Source organism: Lichenostomus cassidix, chromosome 1, assembly GCF_008360975.1.
Source record: "Lichenostomus cassidix isolate B80296 chromosome 1, HeHo_3.0, whole genome shotgun sequence".
NCBI lineage: Eukaryota > Metazoa > Chordata > Aves > Passeriformes > Meliphagidae > Lichenostomus > Lichenostomus cassidix.
The window spans coordinates 68,444,709-68,462,071 of record NC_139479.1 but is presented as its reverse complement, the minus strand read 5'-3'; the positions used below and the strand labels follow the sequence as shown (position 1 = coordinate 68,462,071).

The 17,363-nt window shown below is 41.2% G+C and overlaps 1 protein-coding gene across 1 annotated transcript in view; it reads right to left on the bottom strand.

The window, feature by feature from the left end:
- Positions 1 to 17,363, bottom strand: part of FLT1 (fms related receptor tyrosine kinase 1) — a 111,927-nt gene that overhangs the window by 33,855 nt on the left and 60,709 nt on the right. The window contains exons 13-15 of the mRNA XM_085062264.1: positions 10,437 to 10,727; positions 5,500 to 5,646; positions 3,477 to 3,608 (exon numbers count right to left, since the gene is read on the bottom strand). Coding sequence (XP_084918390.1) covers positions 3,477 to 3,608; positions 5,500 to 5,646; positions 10,437 to 10,727 — 570 coding nt within the window. The remainder of the gene's footprint in view (positions 1 to 3,476; positions 3,609 to 5,499; positions 5,647 to 10,436; positions 10,728 to 17,363) is intronic.

Sequence of the window (17,363 nt, the reverse complement as noted above, 5' to 3'; positions counted from 1 at the left end):
CTGAACCTCATTTTGTAGCTGTGGGAATTTGAGTTAAACTTCGCAGAGAAGTTCTTGATGACTTCAGAATGACTGAAAAGGCACAAAAACTTTTTGAGATACAAAGTCAGAAAGGGTAGGTAGGTAGGTAGCTAGGTAGGTATGTAGGTAGAGAGATAGAGGCATAGATGGATAGATAGCTAGATAGACAGACAAACAGAAAGAAAAGTTATTTAAAAGAAGTCACTTAAGTAAAAGTTATTTAAAAAGCCAACACCATTTTCATAGTGTCAGAATAGTTCAGTGAATACTTAATAAATGAGATGTTTTCCTTTTCATCAGCAGAGCTCACATAAAGTTATCAAACATCAGCTTTAAGACAGGGCACACTGCTGGATTCCTTTGCTTGTTATATGTTCACGTTTCAGTGAGCATGAGCTCTAAAAGGTGCTCCTTCCTTTGTCAACACATCTCCTTCAAAGCAGCACCTCTGCAACTAACTATACCCCTGGCTCCCCCTGACAGGGGGTATGAGTGCCCTCGGTAGGGGAAGCAGGGCATAGCTGTCATGGCAACTCTACAAGAAGGTTGACCCCCAACAGAGAGCTCCCCAAGAGTCTGTGTTGCCCACATGCCCAGCAGCACGTGTCCCCAGACTTTTAGGGATACAGTCCCCTCCACCTGCTGGGTGCTCTGGCAGCTATTTGCTGTTTCTGTTCCATCCTTGCAGATTTGCTGTCTCTTCAGTTCCCCAGCCAAGAGCAAGCAGAGAGCTTGCTCTGACGTGCCCACAAACATGGCCCTTCTGCTCCTCAGACACACCAGCAACCTCTGCTCCCAACCCAAACACAGCCTGAGATTATTTAAAGACAGCCCTTTGATTCCACCATCCATTCATCCACCTCGGACACAAAAATAACACATTGTTTTATCTGTGAATATAGGAATGTTTTTTCTGAGGAAATAAAACGAGCAGACGGTTTCCTTCCTGACTCATTCCCAAACTACTCTTCCAATCTACTAAACGTGGCCATTGACATGAGGCACTGCTCTATTCCATTTGATCTGCAGCCCCATGTTTGGAGAACTGTGGGACAGAGGGAAGGCTTTGCTGCAACCCTGTGTTCCAAAAGTCATGGCACAGAAGGAAAGTTTTGGTGCAGCCCCGTGTTCCAAGAGTTGCAGGACAGAGGCAAGGCTTTGGTGCTCACAGCAGCAGGCACAGGGCTCATGTTTCTCAGAGAGACAAGAAAGTGGCAAAGCTTAGGAAGTGCCCCATATTCAAGCCCTGATCTTATCCCTCCAAGCTCAGGGATGAGGTGGGAGGCTGCCATTTCCTGGGAGAGGGACAGACACTCCAGAGCAGTGTAGGAATGAGTAAAAAACCTCTAGTGACATCCCTTCCTGTAGTAGGAAAAGAGTGGAAAGACATTTTCCTTGATCATAGTAGATAAGACAAACTGTCTCTCTTTTTATCATCCAGTCTCAAAGTCATAAATTTTAATGTGGTTGTCTTCATCTCCTGGCTCCCACAGGAGTTGTACAAGAACACTGCCAGTGGTCCCTCAGGACACATAACCAAAGAAGAAGCCTTACTGTCTGCTCTCTTTTCTCTCCTCTGGACTAGGATATATGACTTCCTAGAAGCCATCTGACAGAATGCTTGTGGTTGTAATAAACAGCCAAGCTTCAATTATGTTAAAAATCAATACAATAATGAATTACATTGTCCAGGACTATGAATTAGTAGGATTATTTGGACAGCAAGCATCTGGCACAAGTTATTCATTTAGCTGTTACAGCAGCCATAAAAACGTAGCATTATCAAGGCACTTAGAGAGAAGTGATTCTGCCTCTCTACTCCACTCCTGGGAGATCCCATCCTGAGTGCTGCATCCAGCTCTGGGGCCTCCAGCTTAAGAATGAGGTGAGTCTTTTGGTGCAAGTCCAGAGGAGGGCCACAAAGATGACCAGAGGGCTGAAGCACCTCTCCTATGAAGACAGGCTGAAACAGCTGGAATTGCTCACGCTGGAGAGGAGAAGGCTCCAGGGACACCTTCTGGCCTTCCATTACTTAAAGGAGGTCTACAAGAGAGCTGGAGAGTCCATTTGTACAAGGGCATGGAGCGATAGGACAAAGGAGAATGGTTTCACAATGAAAGAAGGTGGTTTAGATTAGATATTAGGATATTAGGTAGAAATTTTTTACTCTGAGGGTGGTGAGACCCTTGCACAGGTTTCCCAGGGAAGTAGTGGATGCCACATCCCTGGAAGTGTTCAAGGCTGGGTTGGAGGGGGCTTTGAGCATCCTGGTCTGATGGAGGTGTTCTTGCCTTCCACTAGACCAGGCTTGGACTAGAGGATATTTAAGGCTCCTTTCAACCCAGACCATACTATGATTCTTTAATTATTCATAAGAAGATGGGTATTTTTATCTCCTTGATTTCACTGGTTAGGCCAGCCCACATGCACATATATTATCCCTGACTTTTTAAAGCAAAAACATCATTGTATCATCACCATTAACTCAGACTGATAACACATGGGAACAGATCAGTACTAGATGTAACTGTCTAGTGCTGCACAGTGGTATCCACACACTGAGTAGTATTCAGACACATTTAGGAATTGTATAAGAACATTCACAGACTTGTAATCTCTCCCTAAGAGACCTGGTGATAGTCAGATTGTCTTCTGTAAAGAGCAACTAAATGCATTTATGACTATTTATTTAACATGAGGTCAGTAAAACAGATTATGTCAAATCGAATTCATACATGACACTGACTTATATAGAGAATGTGAGCCCAATCTCTAATGAGCTCTCTAATCTCATAATTCATGAGCCAAAAGGGTATTCAATGAAACTGAAAGGTCACTGAATAAACTTTATTTTTATTCGATGTAAAATTACTTGATAGAAATCACTGCCACAGGCATGAGTTGAGATTGTCAGAAGGCAGAACAATGCTGGACATTTAAATGATTAGCAAAGCAAATCAAGTAATGGTTGGAGAAATAACTAGATCACACCTACTTCTTTGTACTAGTACCTTTGCATGTGTCACTTTTGCTAGGCTAAAATCTTCTAGAGTGATTTGGCAGTTCACTTTACATTGAAAATAAACAAATGAGAATATCCCAGGCCTCTAATTGCTATGGAATTAACCTGAAATGGAGAAATGTGTGGGTAGGAGAGTGTTTCTTACCCTGTTTTTTGTTTGTTTTGCTGATACTAAATTTACACTTGTCTTCTACCCTGACCTGATCTTTGTTGGGTTGAAGCAATTCTTCTTTTTAGGTCAGTGTAAACACACTCTGAGTTAGCATTTCCTGCTAGGCTTCCTTTCCAACCTGGTACGCTTCCCTTGCTAGGATTTCCTTCAAATTGCTTCAGAGATCACCAGATGAGTCCCAGGTCATACCCCTGCCCTTCCAGCCTGAGTAAGAACATCACTCTGGACTGCTTGCCCTTCCCATGGAGCGTGGTGCTTTACCTTGTACTGTGACATACGCCGCGCTCTCCGCAGACCCTTTCAAGTTGGTGGCTATGCACTGGTAAAGTCCTTCATCCTCCTCTTTTACTCTTTCAATAAACAGCATTCGGCTTCCGGGCCCTAAAATTATTCCTGTGAAATGAAATATTTTGCAATGAGAGGGAGCCAGGATGTAAACAAAAACTGGCCCTTGTGTAATAATATCTGCTTCAAGTTCTTCTCGAAAGGAATCTGAGCCACAGACTGCACAGCACAATGTTATCTGCAGGAAAGCCAAATACACTTGGATGCTTAGCGAATCTTTTGCAAATCAGTGTTTACAAAGCACTTGTGTGAGTCAAAAAGCTCAGCCTGAGGGAATGATCTTGGAAGTACTTGGTACTGTTTATGTTGATTAGCACTATGGTTTTGCTTTCATCCAGGTGAGCCTTTAGCATGTCTCTGGCTTTTGGAAAAAGGGTAGTCTGCTGCACTCACAGACCCAGTTCTACCCTAGAAGCAGCTCAAGCTTAGAGCCCTTCCAAGAGCCATCCAGACTGCCCCTATGGGCAGCAGACTTGCTCCAAATCTCACCTGCCCATGTGGCATGGAACGATGGCCTCCTTTGCAAAGGCGCACTATCCGGGAGAGTACACAGAGAGTTCCCATGAGGTGTACCCTAAAACACAGGAGTCACCTGGAGTTTTAAGTGTCTTCTTTATTTCAGCTAGGTCAACCCAGAAGCCAGCCTGGGCAACACTCCAAGAAGCAAGGAAGTGGCAGGGGGCAGATTTGGCCTCAGGACTGCTGCTAAAGCACCTCCGAGCCAGGAAATGTGCAGTTAAGCACACACTTGTGTTTGGCTCCATCAGAACTACAGTCCCATCAAAATGTATTCCCACCTTCTATTTCAGGCAGCTATGTAAAGTGCCCTGACCTACCCTCTGGAGACATCTCCCAGGCTCCCAGTTGCATCTGTTGCATTGCCCCCAAGTTAGACACACAACATTCATTTTGGAAGGTAGTGTTATCAGTGCCCACTACAACGATGTGGTCACTGCAAAGCTTCATGGAATCTGGCTCTAGATTAAGCTTAGTGCCTGGGCTGCAAGTCTACACAGGCTTATAATTCAGTTGGAGAAATCTTCAGAATTTTTCCAGTTGTTTTTATTCATGTTATAGTAATTTCCAATAAACCATAACTACAAATTTTCTAAAACATTCTGTAGAAGGCTACACTTATTATTCAAGTTCGTATGGACCAAACCTCCTTGAACATTTTTGCTGAGGGTGTAACACTAGTTCAGTGTGTGCTTCTGATCCAAATGTGCATGAATTCCCATGAGAAATGTTTTGCCTTTTCCTCCATCATTCATTTCTATCTGAAATATTGAAGGAACACTTCCACGACTGTGGTGCCAGCAGCTGGACATTCAGCCTTAGCTGATCCTTGAAGTTACATTCCAGAAACACCAATAAACAGCTCCCAAAGTTTTCCTATCATTGCAACATGCCACCTGGGAGGATGTTTCTTTCTGTTGCGTGAGACCTGGATTCCTCTGATGCCAGTAGATGCATTTGAATTTTGGACACCCCAGACATGGATTTAGCCTCCTGGATAGCTTGTGACTCAAGAACAGACTTTGAATGCCTGACCACAGACTCCTGCTGGTACTGCTATACACATCACAAGAGCTTGGTTTTCTCTTGCCTGGCTATCTGCTGGCCAAGCCACCTGATCCTTGGGCTCCCTCTATCATAAATGGAGGGATATATGTTTCTCTGGAGATGACTCTTTTAAGATGAAACTTTTTTCACCGATTCCATAGAGACCTGTTGTGTCTAGATCTGCAGCCTGGCTCATGTTTTGGAGTGAGACAGAATAACCGGGAGTGCCTGGGTTGCTGCCTGCTTGGACTGCCTCAGCAATATTTCTCCCTTATGTCTGGGTACTGATGCCAAAGACTCTGCAAATGGCTACCTGAGGCAGATGGGCAAATAAAAAGCCTACTGTAAGAGGTAGGTGAGTACACAAAGCTCTCACCTGGTTCTTGCTGTATTTCCTCATGGTTTTTAAACCAGGATATCTGGGGCTCAGGGATGCCACGAACCTGGCACTCCAACATGGCAGAGTTACTGGCGTTCACTGTCTGATCCGTAAGCTGCCGCAGCAGGGCTGGTGCCTCTTGAGCTATAAGACAAAACAACACCTCTGTTTTACTTTCTTTTACTGGTGGGGATTTAATTATCTTCCCTACACTCATTTCACTGGTGTTAGAGACTGCTATGGCTGTTCTACTAAGTTCATTTTCCACTTATTTCATTTACTGTTCCACTTTGTTCAGGAGGGTTTGGTGAATACAGAGAGCTCCCATTACTCAGGAATAGCAAGCAGGTTATGGTGACAGTGATGACCCAACGATGACAAACGTGTTCAAATTATTTTCTCAGTTCCATGACCAACCAGGCTTGCTTATATAGAAAGCAATGAGTTTCTGTGAAAGCTCAGTTATTCATCATCAAAAGAAACAGTGACACCAAAGATCTGAAGAATCATCAGGACACCCTTGTAGAAGAGTATGTCTGTGTTGCTGATAACACCTTGCAGCTCTGTACACCATGACACCCATGAATGTGACTTTTATAATTTACTTACTTTAGAGAGTACATTTACAAATCATATTCAGTAAACTCACATAATCAAAAACTGGGAACCATGAGGACAGAATCATTGTACCAAAGTCTTCATAAATTATTCCACTTTTGTATTTCACATATTTGGCTGAACATAATCAGGCCTGGCCAAACCATGCCATGGCATTTCAAAAACAAATTATAAACATCATGTTAAAGTCATCCCTGAAAGAAACAAAACAATCTCGTGATCATTTCAACCCTTTGCCACTCCTTCCCTCATTTCATACTGAGCCAAAGGCTGTTCTGACACAGGTAAAGATATTTGTGATGATTATGCACATTATATGGCAACATCTTTCATTCACATTTGCGACTCTCACATAATTGTTTCTGGTGTTTTGGTCCATTTAAAGCAGTGATGGAGAATTCAGGGAGCTCTTGAGGAGTGTCACAGATGCAGATGCTCTGCTGATTCCCTCAAATTCCCCGATTATTTGCAACCTTTCTCTTCAGAAACACTGCCAGGATCAGCAATTACTAATATGGTAAGACACACCTTCCAAATACAAAACAAAACAAAACAAAACAGAAACCAGCTATTTGTAAATATTTTCTTTTAAGCTGCAACAGGTACCAATACACCAAATTCTGTATCAACTGAATTTCTGATATTCTGTGTTTTGAAGATTATTCTTTATCCTTACAGAAAAACTAGGCATCAGACATTTCCATCTTCATAATTATTCTATTACCAGCTGTAATTAAAACTTTCCAGAAGTATTAAACCCCTATGTAGCACAAACTTATGCCATGTTCATGAGCCCCACAGCACTAAAATCACTTTTAAAGTGGGCTATCTTTGCTATGCCCTTACCCCTTGAAATTAATTCCAACATAGTCATGACCGAGCAATGACCAGTCTGGGCTTTTCTGAGCTGTAAGCCAATAATTTCCATGTACATTGCTATTTATTGTTTACAGCCTGGTAGACAATTTGTTCTCTCTTCCCAAACAGCATTGCTTATGAGTAACACTATAAATTCTTCATCACATACCTACACAATGACATTGTCAACTGTATTTTGCCAACTGTATTTGCCTTTCAGACAAGAAGACTGCCTTCTTCTCCTTGATACCTCGCCTCGATTTTTGCTCAGTTCTCATTTTTCACAGCACTATGAACAGGTACACTCTGAGGCATGTCCTCATATGCATGCTGAGAAGAACTTCACATTTATCAGCAGTCCCTGACAGACACCTCAGCCCAGACATCCAAAATGAAGGCGGACAAGATGACACAACAAAGGCAAATCACACGTTCTGTGAGTTGTGATTAATTTTAATTTGTTTATAGCCATACACTAAAGATGGGTTTTCATATTAAGCAAAACTTTCTTGCTTGAAACTTAAATCATCATTCACATACTTTTAATAATTTCTTTGCTACAATCAGCTGATTTTTCAAGGACTTGGTCAACCTGAGGATTATTCTCTTTTGCAAGCCACCTGTTTCCTCCCATTCATTTTTGCAGCAAAGCCAAGGGGAGCAGTTTCCAATGTCCCACTCTGCTCACTCCAAAGCTGAGGGGCTAGCCTGGCCACCAGCACAGTGTGGGGCTCAGTGCCCAGGGCAGCCCCCTGGACCTGACCCCAGCCTTCATGCTTGCCCACAAATGCTGCCTTGCTGGGCCAGACTCTGTTCTCAGTTACTCTGAGGAACTTCATTGTAGGCAGAATTTGGCCCAGGGGAGTGACAGGGGGGTCACAGTGGGGAGAAGAAGACACTGGTGTCAGAGTACTCGTCTGACCTGGGGTGGTAGGGAGGGAAAACTTGCATTTTCAAAAGCAAACAAAGGGAAAAAATTACAGTTTGTTAATTTTGGGGTTTACATTTGCATTCCAACCATTTTGCCCTTTGTTATGATTATGTTGTCTGTTCTCTTACTTTTTATTAATCAGTACAAAAATATAATTACAAGCTTTATTTTAAACACTTAAAAAAAAAAGAAGAAATATAATTCACACCTTTCTCTCTAAATAATATATTACACAACAGAAGGCAGAGAAACTCCCCAAAACCATGAGATTCTCCAGTCATCTGAAAACATCAAAAGTGACATCAGTAGTTTTCATCCTGCCACCAAGAACTGCTTTCCTCCAATGTTTCCAGTGAGCTTTCTCTGTGTCCCCCAGCACAGACAGACACATTGGGATGTTATGACATCCTTGCACAGCGTGGCCCTGTGAGTGCTGGTCGTGACCAGGCTGGTGGGACATCCACTCAGCAGTGACATACATCATTGCAATGCAGACAAATTTCACAGAAGAACAGTCTAATTGCCACATCTCTTTTTTTTTTTGACCCAAACTCATATTGCCTGGCAACTGGCTGCTACAAATCATCATGCTTTGGCTCCCAAGGCCATGGAAAATTCATAATGTCCTGTCATCACCACCCTCCTTGCCATCAAATGTCTTCCCACAAAATACCCTAGGAAAAAAGGGGTTTCTGTATTGTTATTGTTCTGAAGAATTGCAAATGCTAAAGAGTGCGCTTGCTCCATTTTTAAGCAGTCACCAATGACTTCACTTGCATTTAGGCATGTTTTAGGAAAAAAGAGAGCCTGATCCCTTTGCAACAACACATTGTTTCTGGAAGACATCACACTAATAATGAACAAAAGAGCTACTGTATACAAGCAGGCTATAGGTGACATTTCAAGATATAAATGATTATTCTTTTCTTTACTCTGACAACTTCCAGGTTATCAATTGTTTTCTAAGCATTTTAGGCTCCATGAAACTGGCATTATGGGGAAATGCTATTGTTTACCCTTCCACACTTGACAAAAGCAATTCCCACGTGAAAGGCAAGTTTAGCCGTGGGACACAGTCTCGATACCTAAAGGAGGAAATAGTCTGGTGAGTTCCCAAGCGCAAGAAACTGTCATGTTGTCACCCTCTATTTTAAAAGCACAGCCACTTTGTTCCTTTGCTGTAGCTATTTTGGTCATTGTGGTCTGTTTTGTTATGGCTTATGTAAATGCTATATAAATGATCAATCATAAATGTAACCAAAAATAATAAAAGCTATGTATTGTAAAAAAATAAAGTTATCAGATCTATTAAAAATAGTAACTTCTTCCTTATACAGAATTTATAACACACAGAAACATCTCATAGCAAAATCATGACAAAGGAAAAGAAAAGGGGAAATGCTCACAAGGAATTCTTAGGTTGACCTTAATTCTCCTTCAGCAGTTTGTCTGGTACTTAATCCCCATAATAAATCCAATTGTCATTTGCATACCAAAAGCAATGAATATTTTTAATGGCTTCAATTTCGAATTTGTACTTTAAAAATGTATTAACTTACTGTGCTGGCTAAAACCTTGTCAGTCATGTTAGTGTAACATTCCTCATTTAATAAAATAATTACAACATAACAAATTCCTGAATCCTCAGGCCAGAAGAAACACTCACATTTTTATCAGTAGTTTTTTACATTAGTGCAGAACTGACTTTAAAAATTGACCAACACAGCAACTGGAAGTCTACCTGGATTTATTTGGAGAAACGTGGTTCATGTCTGTCAGTTGTAAAATCATCATTATTATAAATGATATGATAGGTCTGTGCATTATATCAACATTTTTATTTCTTCCCTGCATACTTCTTTTAGAAGATACTTTTTAAGATTAATGTACTTTAGTGTAGAAAATCATTTTAAATAAATAAGCATTAGAACTTGCTCAGCAGGTAATATTTATAAGTCCATCAAGATCAGATTAAAATAAAAAATATATAGTCCAGTCAATCTCAAACTGAATTGTGCTCATTCTGCACATTCAAGTTAGCTTATTAAATGTCCATTGTTGACTGAAAACAGCAGTTTTTAAAGTCAATCAGTTTATTCAGCTTTGACACTTTTGATGAGGCCGATATCAAAGCGGAAGAAAAGACTGATCCAAAGTTTTCCTTATTGCTCAGTAGGAGACAGCAAGAGAAAAAATAACAACATGTAAAATGTAGCAGGGGGGATCTTCCAAACCCCAGCTTCCACGTGCCTTTTCAAAGCAGAAAACACCCGTCTGAACTCAACTGGAAGCTCACGCGTTAGGATTTTGTTTGCTATTCCTCCTATTTCCAACCCATGGGGAAATGAGCACCACCTCAGGGCTTGAAAGGTAGCAACAGTAATAAAAAAATCAAGATGATATGAGACATCTCTTACTGTTTAATGAGTCCTTTAATGTTTTACATTGCTTTGTGTTGTACAATCATTCCTTGTGCTTTTATATTTGAGGATCCGAGAGTAAACAGCCTTTTTGTTGCAGTGCTCACCTCTGATCGTAACGTCTTTCTTTTGAAGCACTTCTTTCCCCGTGTATATGTTCCGTGCTTGGCAGGCATAGGTGCCTGAGTGTTCCAGGGAAACGTTTTTGATGGTCAGAGTGAGGGTGATGGAGTATTCCCTGTTGTGAGACTTTTTTGCTTTTGTTTGATTGTTGACTGTCCTCGGTAAAATCCAAGCAATGTCTTTGTACAGGAATTTGTTGGCCGAACAGGACAATACCAAATTTTCTCCTTCAATGGGCATTTTTTCCAAACCAATATGGAATCCGCTTGGTACATCTGTCAAAAATCAAGAACACTTTTTAGTTTATATTAAATGAATGAGCCAAAATTAACACAGCATATATTTTCCTCTTTATCAGGAAGTCTTTGAACTAATCAATGTCGTTGTCTTCCTGCTCAAGTGTGTAATCTTTCCTTTCATACACTAGGCTCCAGCTATTCTTATAATTTGTCTTGGAGCTATGATACACTTGGCCTCAGACATCAGTTGTTGTAAACTAAAGTTGCTCTTGGAATTAATGAGTTTGTATAAATGTTGTGCCAAGTTAAGACAGACCGGGGCAAAGTACCAAAAGCAGAATTATTTAAAGACAGCACAGTGGGACTATGATAAAGGAGGAATATTCTGATCACAGCTCCAGCTTGTGAGCTGCATAAGAGAAAAGGAATCTCAAGAGGGCAGTATAAAAATACTGCATTTCATCATGCTTGGTTATTTGTTTTCTTGTTATTCATAAGTATTCAGATAAAGTATGTCTAGTTTTTAAAAATACTTCAAGTCCTGAGAAATTACAGCATCTGTGATCACATGCCTGAGATTTCTCTTGGATGAAAAGCATTTAAAGCCTGCATTTAAAGCCTGCCAGCCACCCAAGAGGAAACCAGAAGCAGTACCCTCTGGCCTGGGTGGCCAGCTGTGTGTGGGCAACACTAGGGTGAAGATACTTTGTTTAGCTGTCTTGGCATTAAACACAGGTGAAAAACATCTTCACCTGAGAGAAATCAAGGATCATTGCACTAACAGTTTACCAAGTGTAGATACGGCTTAAGTTTTCACTTCATAACAGATGGTTCAGGCAGGAATAATTTAGCCAACAATGTAGAAAGTTCTACTTGAAAAAGTCGTGTTTGCAGTTTATTGTAATGTTACTTGCAACTTCCTCCACCTAAGGAGTGGTGCAGAGCTGTGGTGGTGTCAGCTGCCTCCCAGCTGCCTCCACATGGGGCTCATCCCTCCAGCAAGGCACTTACACCACTGACCTCAGTGAAAGTAGAAGTAAGTTCCTGAGGGAAAGCACTTCCAAGTTTTACTCCTAGAATGCAACCTCTCTTGGTTTATTTGTAGCCAATATTCTGATAAAGTAATTTCCTTCTTCTCAGTCAAGTGACATCGACTTTGGCCATTTTCAATTGTTCTTTCACCACTAATTGCTACGGCACTTGGCTGTAAACTTGACTTGAAATCCTAAGAATGGCTTCTTCTTTCACAAGGGAGAATTATACCTTCTTTTCTTGTTTCTTAGATCACAGACAACTCAATGCCAACTTCCATTCAGTTAATTCTTACCAATGCTGCTTCAGGATTAATGTCACTTCAGTGGGAATGTGTGAAAAGTAGCTCTCGAGTTAATAATATCCCACATATTCTTTCATTAACCTCTCTCATTGATTGACCAATCCATCAGAAAGCTTCTCCCTAAATCTTCACATTGCAAACTGAGCTGCCTTGCCTTCTAGGGGGAACCATGAGCATGAGCTGACCACTGCTCTCTGTCTATGAAAGCCTGGCATCAGTTGTTCCCTTTAATATCCTGTTTTCCACACTTAGCCCTGAGTGTTAAACAGAGGGTAAATGAGCTCCTGCTTGTCCTGGCTTGAAATTTCTCCCGACAGTAGATGCCTTCCAGAGAGAGGCCTGATTTCTGCTGGTGGAGCTCATGGTGCCCCTGCAGAGGGAGCAAAGTGTTTGCCTCTCATCAGCTGCAGTCCAGGTGTGCAGTTCAAAGATCTACCCAATGGAGGCAGCGACACTAAAATATTAGATTGGGTGTTAAAGCCTGGGGGTTGACTTGTTCCTCTTACATTCCATTGGGATACCCTTTTTTTCTCTCTCTGGCAAACAAAGCCATAAGAAAAACTTCAGATTTCATGAACTCATCTATGAGTGACTGCGGTCAGGATCGTGTTTGACATGTAAGAGTGTGTGGTGCCAGATTCTAATCTCAATTAAGAACATGTTGACTGGAAGTGCCATTAAGATGAAACATCTCCATACATAGGATACATCATATTTAGCCTCAGCTGCCAAATGTAGACATCTACTTGAATATAAATATTCTGTATGTGGGCAAAAGTTTACAGCCCATGGGGGAGACACAGGCTTCTCCAGAGGGCAATGCAAGCCATCCCCTTAAGACGGGTCCAGTTCCAGAGATCCTGGTCCCCCATGCTTAATTATGAAGAGATTCTACATGACCAGCTTAGGTTTAGATAGCTAACTTTCAGATTTAAGATAGATGAAGTGAATCGTATACTTGAATTTGTTAAAAAGCATTAAATTCAGACACACTTAAAACCAATCAAATGGCCAGCATTTCGAATATGGATAAGTACTTGGAAGAAAGAAATTGCTGCATCTTACTCACAGTACATTTCAAATTGTTCTGTGTGTGTTGGGAAAGCCAAGGTATTGGTTAGAAATAGTGGTAATTTTTGCCTTTGCAGATGCCAGTACTCAGTAGAAGCTAAGAAGAGCCAAGCAAAACTCTGAAGATGAAACTAAAGATCCCTGGGGACTAAGGCAAATGAATTATTTTTAGCCTAAAAGAATAGCATGCCAACAGAATAATATAGTTACAACTCCTTTCATATTGTCAGGTCTGGAGTTCTTCCTCAGTGTGCCTTCTGTGAAGACTATTTTCTGAATAAATCTAGGGACAAAAGCAAAATGCACAGGATTCCAAAAGAATCATTTGTTTAAAGGCTACGAGCCTCCTAATATATGACACCTCTCACCAATTGTTACAGGCTCAGGCTAGCTAAATAACGTGGCTGGGAATAATGTAAAAGGGTTTTATTTACTTTAGTGATTTGAAGCTTCCTGTGGAAATAGCTCCCAGGTTTCCTGATGGAAGATTTTGTTTATCTTTGCCAAGCACCATCAGGAATCTCAAAATAAAATGCGCTTAGTGACATTGGGAAACCAGGGAGATAAGGCAGAGCTGTTCCTGTTTCACCCTCTGTAATTGCAAACACACCCATGGGCCTGCTGTGTGCCAGCAAAACAGTCCAAAATGTAGGGAAAGGGGCAGGCTGGAGGAAAGGGGGCTAATACAATTAAATTTGTTAAAAGGTGGTGTTACAGACTCTTTCCATATCAGTGAGCAGGAGAGCTCTCAGAAATCACCTTTCTACATTGCTTTTATATAAACTTTACAGCTGCTTTTGAGTCTTGAACAATTATTTGCTTTTAGAACGAAGTCAATGACAATACACCAAAAATGCCCTTCATCTGGCAGAAGCCATAGGAAAGCTTCTCCAAAGCCCGTGGCATTCATGTCATACAACCTCAGTCACAGTGTATTAAATTATGTATATCACTCTCAAACTTCCTAGGAAAAGATAGGTAGGTTGCACTTCAAGCCCAGAAATAATGAGATTTACAGTAACTAAAGAAAGTGCTTGTTCTTCCTAGCTTCTCTCTGCTGGCACAAATTTCCTTATGTTTACCCTTCCCTGAAGGAATGGAACTTGTCAACTCCAAACTAGGGCTTCTGGGATACGTTCTGCCTCCTACCACCTTCCTAATGTTTTCTGCCTACAAAAAAAGAGACCGCTCACAGCACTGCAGCCACTTTGCTGGAGTACGTGCATTTTCTCATTCCCAGGACAAGGGCTGAGGGAGATTGTCTTCAAGGAAAGGGATCTTCCTGTTAAGAACAGGCTTTGTCTCCATGTGCTCTTTGGAGTCATTTCTGGCTTGTCCCTTTTACAGAGGGCAGCAGCTCCTTTTCCTACAAGGAATCATCCCCTCCTGCTTAGACACTTCTCTTACTTTTAGACACTTTTGTGTGGCTCAGGCTGACTTCAAATGGCGCCAACAGACTCAACAACATAAGATAAACTAGCCCTAAGCTGTCACACAAAACCTGAAGTATTGGTTTTGGACTCATCAGAAGGAAATACTTTGCAGTGTGTCCTGTTCACATCCATCAGCATTTAAGGCTCTAAGGTTTTTACTCCCTCACTGTGTTTTTCAGCACATTCTGGATGTGTTTGTTTCTTCATGTGAAACACAGGCTGTACCCAGCCACGGTAGTTTGGCCTCAGCCTGATGGTGGAGAATTATGGTGAACCTAACTGGATTTTTGTAGAGACCAAACAGCAGTATTGTTTAAACTGCCTTCAATCAACGCAAGTGAGTGTCAGGGATGATCAGGACTTTCCATGACACACAACTGAAGTGCTCAACTTCAGGGATTCAAAAGACAAATGCATTTCAACTTCACCACCCTACAAAGAATGCTTGCCACCAGTCAAGAGGTTAAGAAATTCCAAGCCATAATAAAGCTGACACTCCTCTTTCTGAACACCAGCCAATATAAGATTCTTCAAAGAACAGTCATGATATTCTGCATGTTCTCAGGCAAGCTTTAGTATCAAGGAGTAGGATTTCCTTCCATCCTTGGTTAAGATCTGAGAATGTGAGATCTAAGTAGGGAAACTAAATCCTTCATGTCACTGCACTAAAATACTCAAAATCACCATCAAAACTTTGAAAGGGCAAATTGGATACCATAAATGGGGTCCATCAAAGTACAGCTTCATTTGGTTTCAGAATCTTCCATGTCATATTTTGAAAACTGAGGAGTCAGACTTAGAGAAGGCCAAATTCAGCATCTTGCACGTTGAAAGAACAACATTCTCTGTGAATGACTCTCAGTGACTTCCCAAAGTTTCATGTGAAGTACCCACACAAAGATGAGACTATCCTTGGCATGTTAATTTATGGAGACCTACATGCTGTTTAACTCTCTGTCCAAACAGATACAATGTGAGGATAGGGATGAAAGCAGAACTGAGAGTGGGGACAAGAGTCATCTTCAAGGTGGCAAATATTCTTGACACATCCATTAATAGAACATGGAGACATTTTTCTTGTACTTTAACAAACAACTTGCCTGTGTGTCACTTAGCTGTTTATACTTCTCATGCCTCTTACCAATTTTCTATATTTATAGATAACTGGCACTTTCTAAATGTGAAAGTGTGCTATGATATGGAGCCTTAACAGCTGTAGACACCCACAAACAAAGTCTGCCAGGTGAAACTGTAGCAGCAGCACAGCAGTGGATACCCTAAAAAGAAATGACGAGTGCTTGCAGTGGGTGACTCTCTGTTTAGGGGCACTAAGGTGTCCATCTGCTGGCATGACAGGGAGCTACGCTGCCTTCTGGCAGCTAAGGCCTGAGATATCGCTGAGAGGGTGCCACAGCTTGTCAAGAGTACTGACTACTATTCATTGCTACTCTTTTGTGTGGGCAAGAGTGATACTGCAAGCTGGAATCTGGGCAGATTCAAAGAAGACTACAAAATCCTGGAGGTGCCAGAGAAAAGTATTGGTGCCCAAGCTCTTCTATTTTACCAGTTAAAGGAAAAGGTGCTCTCCTGGAAGCACAAAACCAGTTCATCTAGGTCAACAGATCTACCCATCTGGAGACCAGCTCTGAAAAGGGACCTGTGGTGGACAACAAGCTCAGCATGAACAAATTGTGTTGCTGTGGCAAAAAAAGTCAACAGGCTGCTGGGTTGCACCAGCAAGGGCATCGCTAGCAGAAATAAAGTCATTACACTCTACTCAGAACTTGTCAGGCCACACCCAGAATACTGCATCCAGTTTTGGTCCCCTCTATACAAAACAGATGTGGAAAGTCTGGACAGGGTCCAGAGAGGTGTCACAAAGATGATCAAAGGACTGGAAAATCTGCCATGAGGGAGAGGCTGAGAGAACTGGGTTTGTTCAGCCTTGAGGAAAGGCTTAGGGAAGGCCTTATCAACACATTCCAGTATTTAAAGGGTGGCTACAAAGAAGCTGGAGACTCCGTTTTTACAAGGAGACACATGGAAAATATGAAGGGTAATGAGTACAAGTTACTCCTGGGGACATTCTGACTGGACACAAAAGGAACATTTTTCACCATAAGAGCAATCAGCCATTGGAATAATGTTCCCAGGGAAGTGGTGGATTCCCCGACGTTGGACACTTTTAAGATCCATCTGAACAAGGTGCTGTGCTTTTGCCAACACAGGTTGGACCAGATGATCCTTGAGGTCTCTTCCAACCTGGTATTCTATGATTCTGTTACACCTAGTCAGAATATTTAAAAATTACGAAGTCTGTCCACGAAATTGGAACGGGAATATTCTTTGAAGTAGCTTTTTATTTTTTTTAACCAAATCTAATGAGTGTATGTCTATTCTCTTTTGATATCTCTCAGAATAGAAATGGAATGAGTTTCACCAAAATCACTCATCAGAACTATAAACAAGAGAACAACAACAAAAAAACCCCAGAGATTATGATTCAGATATTAAAGCATCTAAATATTTTAACCTTTTTGCTTTTCTCATAGTTTCAAATGAATTATATTTCTTTAATGATTAACCCTGGAAATTACCAACAGCCTAAGTTTATAAAACTACTGTTTTATAAACAAAACAAAACGTTTGACAGGAGACAAATCCTTTGTAATTGCATGTGCAGACTTTACATTGCTTAATAATGCAGTAATTATTCCCAAATTATTGTGGTTTTTTTCAGTAATTCCTGAAGTAAAATATTAAATCATTTGTTTGTGAAAACTCTAAATACATCTTGTAATGCAAAAATAACAAAAACCATACTCATACATG